Here is an 11,258-nt window from a genome sequence, read left to right on the forward strand (position 1 = left end):
TGATCCTTTCATCTACAGCAGCTGGGCATGATACAAAAATATGCCTCATAATGCAGAGTTCAAGAGTTGCTCCTGTCCTGTTGCCCAGCAATCTGCTGCTGACATGAGCTCTCTACAACCCTGTGAGTGCTCCCTGCACACAGGGGAAGCATGCACTACTCTTTTCTATCATCCTAGATGCCTCTCTTCCTTAGGGTTCTCCCCAGACTCAGAATGGGGAAACTCAGTCTCCCCAGACTCATCCCAAAATACTCAGAACGTCCTTTGACATTCCAGTCACTTGTCATTAGGACATGTATTAGAACATCCAACAGGGAAAAGAAAGACATAAAGTGACTTAAAATCACACCTTAGCTCTGCCCACCACATCTTCACAAGTATTGGTCCCCTGGTGTCCAAACACCAAGGCAGGAGCCTTTGGGCTACAACAAACTACATCAGCTCACTGGTAAAGGCATCTTGTGGTCACCTCTCCTGACGTGCTCCTGCCTTCCCTGCAGCACCTCTGCTGCACACCTGGCCCGAGGCAGAGACCCAAGCACTGCCAGCCCAAAGGCAGGAACATCACCATGTCTGCAGCTCAGCCACAGCCTCTGCACAGGCACAGGGCACAAACTGCTTCATATGGTAATGTCATCAGTCAGACACAATCCACTGACAGCTGGCACTTCTCTGGAGCAGTGTCCTTTCAAGATAAAAAGCCTTACAAATTCAAATCAATATTTTCAGTACTGCATTAAATTAGCACTTCTCTGTTTCACATCTAATCCCAACTGCTTTCTGTCCACAAACTGACCTGCTCAGGGAAGTGATCTCAACACCATATGCCACTGCTTACCCAAGCCAAGCCAGCTCACTTGTTTGTCCTTGTCAACACCAGGGCAAGGCACAGAAAGCTGCCATGGATTTGCCAGCAGCAAATCTCAAAGCAACATTTTTAATACAGTAGAACCTGACAGATTTTTGTGCTGGGGAAGCCTTCCATGACAGTCATTAATCTCAGGAATTCAGAACAGTGCTCTCTGGCTCAGAGAATTATTGGTATCTTTGGGACTCTTGCCATAAAACAGCTTAGGGGAAGACAGTGAATCTTATTTCTTGTCTTCATTCAGCATTAATGTGCACAGTTGGTAAACCCAAAATTACACCACATATGTTTTCAGCTCTTTTAATCCAACCATCTCAAGGAAGTAATGAAGGGAGATCACTTCCATTTTACAAGACTTCATATTTCACTGCAACAAGTCCACAAAAGCCCCAGTCTTTTAAATACAAACTACTTAGACTCTGCCTCATTTAAAATAAACCACAGTGGCATTTAGTATGTACAAGCACTGCTTTTCTCTCTGCAAATGAACTTTGAAAAGCTAAAAGGAAACTAATTTTGGGAACAGAGATTACTCTTATTAGAAAGAACTGCCTGTAGGCATTAAAATCTTTAAAATCAGTACAGTTTGAGATACTTTATTAATCACAGAAACTCCACATGCCCAAGAACACACAATACATTTTTTAAAAACCTTCACAGTAAAGTGACAAGACACTTTGGATTATGTCAGTCACTGTATCATTAGAGCAATGAGATCCCAGCAAAAGCACAGATAAAAGAACAAAGCTGCCTGAAAAACAACTTGCAAGAGAAAAATTAAAAGGACTAAGAAGAAACATGAACAACTGTATGAAGCATATTAAGCATCTCTCTTTCAGATACATACAGTGGAACCAGCACATCTATAAACCCCAATGGTTTTCAATTCAATTTTCAGCAGCACAGTGGGGATTAAGGCAAGCACAAAGCACAGATCAGAGAAACAAATCATCATCAAACATGAAATTTAAGTAGCCCTCCATGCTTTTCAGAAGACTGCACATGGCCTAGAAATAGGGAAAGTACAACTGCATTATACCCAGTGACATTAAGGTAGTTTTCCTGGGACTGTCCTGTTGAAACTTTGCTCACTGAATAAGGAGAGAAGGGAAATTTGGGCCAGAACATTCTCTGATGAAGATGCAGAACCCAAATCTCAAACAAAGGACAGCAAATTATTCAAGTATGATGAACTCACTTGCAATTAATAGATAACATTGTCCTAAAAGCTCTGGTAAAAGTAAAGTAAGAGAGGTAAAGCTAATAAAAGTGGGAACGATTGTGAATTCTCAGAAAACTGTTCAAAAATCAGAGTGGTCAGCAAAAGGTTAACAAAAGGCTCCTACTAAAACAAAGAGTGACAAGGCTCTGTTTGCCTTCTCAGCTTAAGACATCCAGGTTTTGCTTTGATGCCATCATCTCTGTAACATGAGAAAAACAGAGTACAAGGCAGCCCTGTAGCAAGGGGATGAGCAGCTGAGAAGTTGCTTATGGAAAGAGCAAACCTCCAGGGATGAGAATCACTGCCCAGTGCCAGCCCCAACAGGAACACTGAGCAGGGAGGGCAGAGCAGACACAGGTGAGCTCTGCCTTTGCTGGCTCACCCACAGGGGAGCAAAGCCCAGAGCCCATCTCACAGAGAGCCCTGGGAGACTGGGCCCTACACTGCCATCTGCTATCCTGAAAACCCCAAACAAGAGCTAGAATGCAAACCCCACACAGAGGGGCCACGCTCTTGTGAGAATTGAGGCTTTATGTTGTGCAGATTTCACCTGTGTGAGCTAACCCTGACTCCCCATTTATACAGAATGTAATAGCTGCACATTAGAAAAAACATTCTCTCTTTGCTACGTCTACAAAAAAAAAAATAAAAAAATTAAAAAGACAAAAAAAGAGGTGAATATCCAAATTTAAAAACAATGTTTCAGTTGTTAAAACACAGTTTAGCCTGGTACACAAATAATATATGGAAAAATCCCAGGAATAATTTTATTGGATTTAAAAGACAGACATGCCATCTAAAACATGCCTGCAGTGACCTGTAAGGCCTGACTCAGCTTTCAAGAGCTGTGAAAAAGGAAGAGCAGAGACCTGATTTAATGACAACATGGAATTTGCTAATATATAAATAAATAAATCACCTGACCTACTGCTACAGAATCAACTGTACAGTAACCTTCAAACATGTGCTTTAACACTTCATATTAATTCTGCTAAAATACAGCCTAACTAATCACCATGGATGAACTCAGAATATACAATTTAATAAGAATTATGAAGTTCTGTAGCCTGACAAGTAACTTCTATTAGTCAAATCCTGTCTCAAGTGATTTAACCTAGCTTATATTTAAAGCAACCATTTAGAAATGATTGCTCTATCTTTGCAGGACAAAGTAAGACTGTCCCATAGTATCATTCTCAAGCATTTATCATGTCTCCTTTCCCTTCAGGGTTTTATTTTGTGGACTAATGCATTATAGCACCACTTTTGAAAAATCACAAAAATGTTATTTAAAACTCCAGTTACAAATATAAAAAGACTCTTTAACAAAAAATTCTGTATTTACAGTTAGCTCAATTCGCTGCTAAAATGTACAGAGCCTTGGATTTATTATTTGTGGGTCATTTTTCCCTTTAATCTTGAATTCAGATTAAATTAGCACTTCTAAAAAACAAAACCCAGAGAGATTTCTCATGAGTGGAATATCTGCCATGCTTATGAGCTTGAAGGCAAAATTAATGAAGGGAGGTATCTGCTGTCCTTTTAATTTCATATGCTGGTAACACATGACAAAACCAAGTTCTCTACATCAAGAATTCTAAAGCTGTGGCTTTTTGAGTATAGTTACCTGTGTACACCAGCAAAATGCAATACCCACCCAGGCAGCCACTGCCCCAGGGCTCTGGCTCCCAGCAGGGGCAGAAGAAGCCATGGTGAGGATCTCAGGCTAAACCCCAAACACCTCAGTGCTGCATATGATGCCCACACTGTCCTCAGTAAGTAAGAGCTGCTAGCAAAGCTCAAGCCAGTGAAATAAAACTCCATTGCTTTTCTCTGTGGAAAATCCAGATTTCTGTTTCCTGTGATTCATCTTTAAAACCAAAACCTCCAGTGTGAAATCAAATGACAGAAAGTAAAGGGAAATTATTACTGGAACAGCAAAATGTCATTCCAGACATGCTGATACACCAACACCCAAGCATGACCCATTAAGGCAGTGTAAGTACTTTTTAAAAACTCCAAAAAAAATACATAAAACAGCTCTCCATACTTTACACAGGAACCAGCACCCTGCCGGGGTAGTGGCCAACATCCTAAAAAGCAGTGCCAGTCAAAAAAAATCCTTTTTTTCAAAAGACAAGCCTAAGCCACTCAAAGTATCAAAGATGAAAGTATCAAAGTAAGTAGAAAAACAAACTCTAAACCAGAAGAGAAGCTCCATGGGCAAGAGCTGCCTGAGAGCCAGGGCCTTCAGAAGGACAGTCTGGAATTGATGGCAGCCACAGGGTTATAAAAAGCATCCCTGTAAAAAGGATTTCCCACTATCATTTTAGTCCTCTTCTCTTGCTTGCTTTTTTCCCTTGGGCTTTCAGTAAATAGAAAAAAAAAACCCTAAAAAAAAGTAAAACCAAAGTACTCACTTCTTGGAAAAAAATAACTTACATTCCTTTGATTACAGAGTAAAAAAATCACTGTCAAGCAAATTTTACAGATGTACATGTGGCATCCTAACAGATAGCTTTTAAATTGCCTTTGCATTTGGTTTATTCAAGGAAACTCATGGATAAATTTTTGAAACATCCTGAGGAGACCCACCTTGAGGCTTCTGCTGCCAGTCACAGATGTTTCTAATGGAACGCAAGGCCTGTGTTTGCCCAGTCATTGGGTTCTCAGGTATCAATATTCGGAGGAAAAAGAGAGCTGCTCCTCAGGCCTACTTGTAAACTCCTGTTCCTGAGCTGACCTAAGGGCTAGCCAATGCAATTAACACTGGCAGGGTTCTAAATTCTGTCTTATCTCCTTAGTTTGAGGCTGCAGGACCACAGCAGGATTCTGACACATCCTCTGGATGTAGGTGCACTGCCATCCTCTGTGCCTGAACTGTAGGAATTGCCCCCAACCACTGCATTTACCTTCCCCTTGCACTGCTCTAGGCATGTTACACAGCACAGAACAGGAATAAAGACCTCAGCAGCTGCAACCTCCTCTTCTGACAAAAAAAGAATGAAGTATCCCTACATATATTCTGTCTTTGTACAGAAGGAAACTGCCCATTTTTAGTCAACAGCATTACAGATAATATTTACAGAGATAAAAATACAGTCCACAGTCTAGCACAGGTCATTTTTCCATTCTGCAGTTTTTCTGACAAAGTGAAACACTGAAAACTTTAGATAAAAACAACATAATTACATTTTAGAACAGCCTTAGGGGAGAAGTCCATCAAAACCAGCTCTCCTTTTGTCTCTTATGCTGAAGTTTTAAATTGTTTTACAACCATGACCATTTACATAAAAAAGAGGAGAAAAATTAAAACATATGTGGAATGATAAACAGTATAAGAAAAATACTTCTCCACTCTTTTCTGTAGATCTGGCTCCAAACACAAAACAAGAGGGAAACAATGACAATTCTTAACAAAACTTGAATCTGCAAGTCACATTTGGTTTGGAAGTCAACCAGTTTCCCTATTCAATGGGTTTCCCAAACAAAAATGTTCAGTTGATATAATTATCCATTACAGACATCAGAGTATTTTTCTAGCCAGCAGCGGAACATTTTTTTCATGTTAACTTTTAACAGTCACTTTCCTACACTATTTAAAAATTCAAACATGTACAAAATCCAGTGGCTTTTGCCATTCAAGAGAGGTTCCCTCTATTGCTGATTGCTCCAGGTTTAACTCTATACAATGCATTAATAGCCAAACTGAACTTGAAGACACATCTGGCCCCAGCCTTTTGCTTCCAAGTCCAGGCCACACAATTATATTAGAGACGCCTAGAACTGTTAAGGCTTGTATGTTTTCAGCAACTATAAACTCCTTGTTAAAAGTCTTTCATGTGCCTACTAGAAATGGTAACGAAACCTGACAAAACTATGAATAGGTATTAGAATATTCTAGTGGATTTTCAAATGTGTCTCAAATGCATTTCTCCCATCATCCACCTAGGTATGTTCAGAAAAAAAGAAAAACCTGTGGCATTATTTATCTCAATAAATACACAGAGCTTGAAAACAGTAGGACTTCCTAAAGAAAGTTCCCTTACCCTACTGGTCCTTGTGAAATTCCCAGGAAAGCAGCCAGCCCCATGGGCAGACAAAGATCACCCACAGACCCTGTGCCTTTTGCTCCTGTTCAAGGACATGAAGAGCAAAACCAGTCAAGTGCCCCACTGCCCAAAACATACAGGACAGAGGACCCTGGCAGGAAGGAGTGTGTCTTACAGCATCCACAGCATCACATCACCTTGAGAAATTACTATTATAGTTCAAAAAGAGTCTCCAGCTGTGCAGCAATCTGCTTGCATGTCTCCTTCTACCCAGGAGAAGAAGATGAAGAAGATGCAGCCGTCATTTGATGCAGCCAGCCAAGCCAGCACACAACATGTGACACACATCCACTGACTGCTCCAAGAGCTGCCTGCCACACCCCTGGGACAGAGCCCAGAGGGCAGCTTCTGACCTGGATCCTTGCCAACTGGTCCCTGTCCATCCACTGAAACTGCTGGTGGGAGAGAACACTCTGAGCTGTTGAGAGAGACTTTGGAGGAAACTTTTTCCTGCTTTACCCTGTGAGTTGAACTGTTAGCATCCACATATAGCACCAGCCTTGTGGTGAAAACAACACAGGAAAGCAGACTACAGAACTCAGAAACCACAAAAGAGAACAGAACCAAGAACAACCAAACATTGTAACAGGGGACAGTTTTCTATCAATCCTGGGTCCATCCCCAGCCTACCAACACTGAAGATTCTGAGCTCCTACATTGGTTGTTTTCCCCAAAGTTTTTCTCCTCCTGTCTAAACTCAAGATGTGACAACTATTAGCTCTGAAACAACTGCATCAATTGTTTGTCTTACAAGCAAGGACAGACTTACTAGGACTGCTGACAGGAGCACCCATCACCTCCACTTCATTGCAGCTGCAGAAATCCCTGCTCATAAAGCAGCTCCAGGTCCTTCCCAGCACAGTATATTAAAGTAAACCAGCGTCTTTTTCTGTTTGAAGCATGAGCCAGACTGCGACCTTGTCAGCCATCCCAGTGTGAGCTGTTTGTAATATTGAGCCAGAACCTACAGAAAATCAGCTGAGCTTGGCCTTTACTACTCCCTGTGCTTCAGAGTGAGCTACAACTCACAAGTCTGCCTTCAAATGCCACAGTTCCACATGTGGATAACAGGGATAAAATATCAAGCATTTACAGGAGTTGTGCTCTGCTCTTAAGCAGAAGTTTGAAAAATGAAGATATGTGCCACTTGTATAATTATACATTTAGAGTTACTGTTTTGCTTTTATAAACAAATTTATCACAGTAAGGAACAGACATTTTCAATATTCCACGCTTAGAAAAGAAGTAGCATATTTTAAAATTACCAGCCCTCCTCCACAAAGCTGTGCACTGCTTGCTAATAGAGACTCACAATCTCACAACAGTATAAAACATTCACTTCCACTCCAAATGCTTCAGGAGGTACTTCCCTTCTAAGAAAACAAAATAAATCAGTGGCTTGGGCATTTTCCTGAGTCTAAATGTATAAACACTGATCTTCATTCCATTCAATCACATTATCACAGAATCATTTAGGTTGTTAAAGACATCTAAGATCACCACCAACCATTAACCCAGCACCACTGTGTTCACCACTAAACCATGACCCCAAGGGCCACATCTACCTGTCTTTGAAATCCCTCCAGGGATGGTGGCTCCACCACTGCCCTGAGCAGCCTGTTCCAATGCCAAACCAACCTTTTGGTGAAGACATTTTTCCTAATACCCAATATAAACCTCCCCTGGCACCACTTGAGACTATTTCCTCTTGTCCTATCACTTGTTACCTGGAAGGAAAGACTAATCCCCACCTTGTGCAACCTTCTTTTGGGTAGTTGTAGAGAGTGATAAAATCCCCCTGAGCCTCCTTTTCTAAGGCTAACACTCACAGCTCCCTCAACCACTCCTCATCCAACTTGTGCTCCAGACCCTGCACCAGCTCCACTGAGGAATTGCTCCAGACCTCAGTATTTGTCCTGTCATGAGGGGCCTGTAGCAGGTTGCTCTGCCTAAGTGGGGGTAAAATAGCTCAAAGTTTACCCTATTTGCAAATAAGTTGTAAGTGCTGGATGGAGAAGGAGAGGTCCATGCTAATTTTGGTGTTGAAGAATGCTGAGAACAGCCAGCCTCACCAAACCCAAAGTTAAACATTCTGAGGGTGTGAAAAAAGAGCATTTTTTCACAGAAGCAGACACTGATGAGGATGTGACAAAGTTCCTAATAAAGAAAGCAACAAGTGATAGCACTGGTAACTCATCTGAAGCTGCTGAGCTGCAGGCTGCTCACCTGGCACAGCTCACCTAGAAGCACGAGGTGATCTAAGAAAGTTTTGGTTTTGCTGTGGAGATGGTCTTTGCTCCAAGTTTGGACTAATTGCTCCACATCCTGAGGCTGGTAGAAGTTAAAGTATGAGGCTAGCTGAACATCTTGGTTCCCAGTGGACTGTACTGCAGCTCTCATTATGTGAAGATTTCTGTATCAGTGTTGGTATTGGCACTGAGCTCCACAGGGCTGCCTGCTGCAGCTTATGTGCTTTTTAAAGCACCTCTCAAACATCCTTATCTCTAGCAGAAATGTTATGCTCTAATTAAGTAGAAAATAATTTTATCTTCAGATGAAATGTGATTCACTCTCCTAAATGCCTACCTCCTCATCTCTAAATAAAACTCATTTTAGTTAACAATTCAGTTACATGTTTCAGCTGCGGCTCCTCTAGGATCTTCATCCTATGCACAATTCACAACCAACCCTACAAAATGAGGGGCAGGGCTATAAGGAGCCTGAGGGGGAAAACAATCAGACAATTGCTGCAGTCAGACCCCCTGGCTTGTGCCCAGAGGAGGCTGAAAAAGCAATTCTGAGCCACAGGTCCCTTTATTACACTTTGATGAGTTTAGGCACACAAAAAAAATAACAGCAGAAAGCCACAAAGTTTCTTTCAGCTTCTCCCGCTCCGTTTTTTTTTAAGTTGTCTGCCATATGCAAAAGCCACATTCTAATTCTAATATAATCTTTTGGGTTTTAGGGGTTTTCACACTATGCAGAAAAAAGCATATAGTGTAAATGTTCCAGAAGGACTGTGCTCATTAAAACACAATGAAAGATGAGAACAACAAAGACTGTTACCCTATCCTATGGACATGTACTTTCACTCACCTTCTAACAGCAACTCACTACATTGCTGTGCATTTGTGCAGACCACATTATCTATCACAAAGCATGGCTTTACCTAGGAAATGTTCTCTCTCCTGAAGCAGGTGATAATCAGGCACAGGGCACAGTGCTCATCTGTCACTGCCCTGCCTTCAGCACCACATCCTGCTCAGTCATCAGCACTTGAGGGGCCTCTGCTCTGACCCATGATAAATTCATCTGAAGCACAACACAGTTTATCTGTTCTTAAACAAACCAACCATTTCTGATGAACAATCCAACTGTGTGAAGTTTCCTTATGTGAGGGTGCAAATCAGGAGAAGTTCCAGCACTCAAATCTCTCACAGCAGTTTCCTCAATCCCATCTGGTCTGATGCAATGTAAAATAGGAATTGCAGCAGTTTTCACTCCAATGTGGTTCGTCTACTTTCATGGAAGGATTTAATCACGTTTAATTACTTAACTGCACTACAAAATGCAGATTTTTGGTTTTTTTTAATAAAATAGCCTGATTTGAACTCTCTAGATTGCATAGATTCCTACATGGCACACAAAACTATGTTTCTTACTTTTTTTGAAAACAAGCAAACAAAAATCCTTACAAACAAACAAAAAAACCCCAAAACAAACCCCAAGTATTTCAACAAAAAAAAGTGCTTAAACAACATGTAATCATGGCAATTTTTAAACACATCTATAGACCACTATTATGTGGAAAACAAAGCATGAGGACACTTACAGAATTGCAGACTGAGGCTCAAAAAGGCTAATAAGGCTGCCAAGGCCAGCAAGAACAGAAAACGGTTTCGGAAAAGCATTATTATTCACTCTGCTTGCTCTTCATGGTTTCATCTTCAGGTATCTGTGGGTCCTGCAAACAACAAAACAGTGGCAAATATATATTTCAGATATGGAAGCATCAGTTATTCTTTAAAGGCAAGCACAACAGGCAACTCAAATTGGCAGCAACAAAATGGAGAAGTTGCCTTCACCCTAACAATAGGATTAACTGTATTTCCACAACAAAACTTTCAGGTAACTAAAAATTATTTCCATTTTCCATAAAATTAAGCTTGCTCCTGCTAACACAGGGTTAATACTCACATTCACTATTCTTAAGGTAATAAAGAGAAAGAAAAGCTGTCAATACCACTACACAGTAAACAAAAAAGTAATAAAGCCTCAGCAATCGTTACTCATTACAAAAATACAAAAATCCAAGCCCTGTCCTGAAAACATCCAAACACACTTTTCCTTGCAAAATGACATTGTGAAGAGTACAGAATTTGCTGAAGAGCCCTGTTTTCACAGATGTACATTTTCCAGTGGAAAACTACTCTATATAAGGGATGAGAGGGGGTTGCCCTCCCCCCCACATGTCTTTTTTTTCTTTTTTAAACAACCAGCTGCTCTTATGTGCAAGAGATGCCTCCTCCTAGCACTGACAGCGTGTTGCAGGAAATTGGTTAGTCTTGAAAGAAATCTTCTGAGATTCCCAGATCCTTTGAACTGAGTTCTGTTTATGACAGAACATTCAAATCTGTTGACAGAAAGTAATTTTTTCCCCCTCCACCTTTTCTTTTTGCCCCAGAACTTACTTCCTTACAGAAAGAGGCCTCTCTTTAGTTTTCCTGCTTTTGAGAATGACAACTCTTACATACTCATGTAATTAATATATATTTACTTACCCAAAGTCTTCTGGACTCCAAACACTAAACATCTTAGAAAAATTTTAATCTCTGAGTGCTGATAAAACCATAACCTCAAATTTATGATTTTTACTACACTGCCCCTTCCCTCCCCCCAGTTAATTTTCTTACTAGTATTTGAAAAGGTCTCAGGAATCACTGAACTTATTTTATCCACTGGGGTTGGTTTTGAAAAGAGTGTGATTGCAGTAAGTGAAATCCATTATACACATACATTTTGCAGGACTGAAGTCTTTCCATCTCATTTTACTTGG

At 40.8% G+C, this 11,258-nt stretch overlaps 1 protein-coding gene across 1 annotated transcript in view; it reads right to left on the reverse strand.

Moving 5' to 3' along the window:
* Nucleotides 1-10,113, reverse strand: part of PXYLP1 (2-phosphoxylose phosphatase 1) — a 32,952-nt gene extending 22,839 nt beyond the window's left edge. Inside the window, exon 1 of the mRNA XM_062499282.1 lies at nt 10,035-10,113. Within this exon, the coding sequence (XP_062355266.1) occupies nt 10,035-10,113 (79 nt within the window). The remainder of the gene's footprint in view (nt 1-10,034) is intronic.
* Nucleotides 10,114-11,258: the final 1,145 nt, after the last annotated feature.

The sequence above is a fragment of the Cinclus cinclus genome, chromosome 10 (assembly GCF_963662255.1).
Source record: "Cinclus cinclus chromosome 10, bCinCin1.1, whole genome shotgun sequence".
Lineage (NCBI taxonomy): Eukaryota > Metazoa > Chordata > Aves > Passeriformes > Cinclidae > Cinclus > Cinclus cinclus.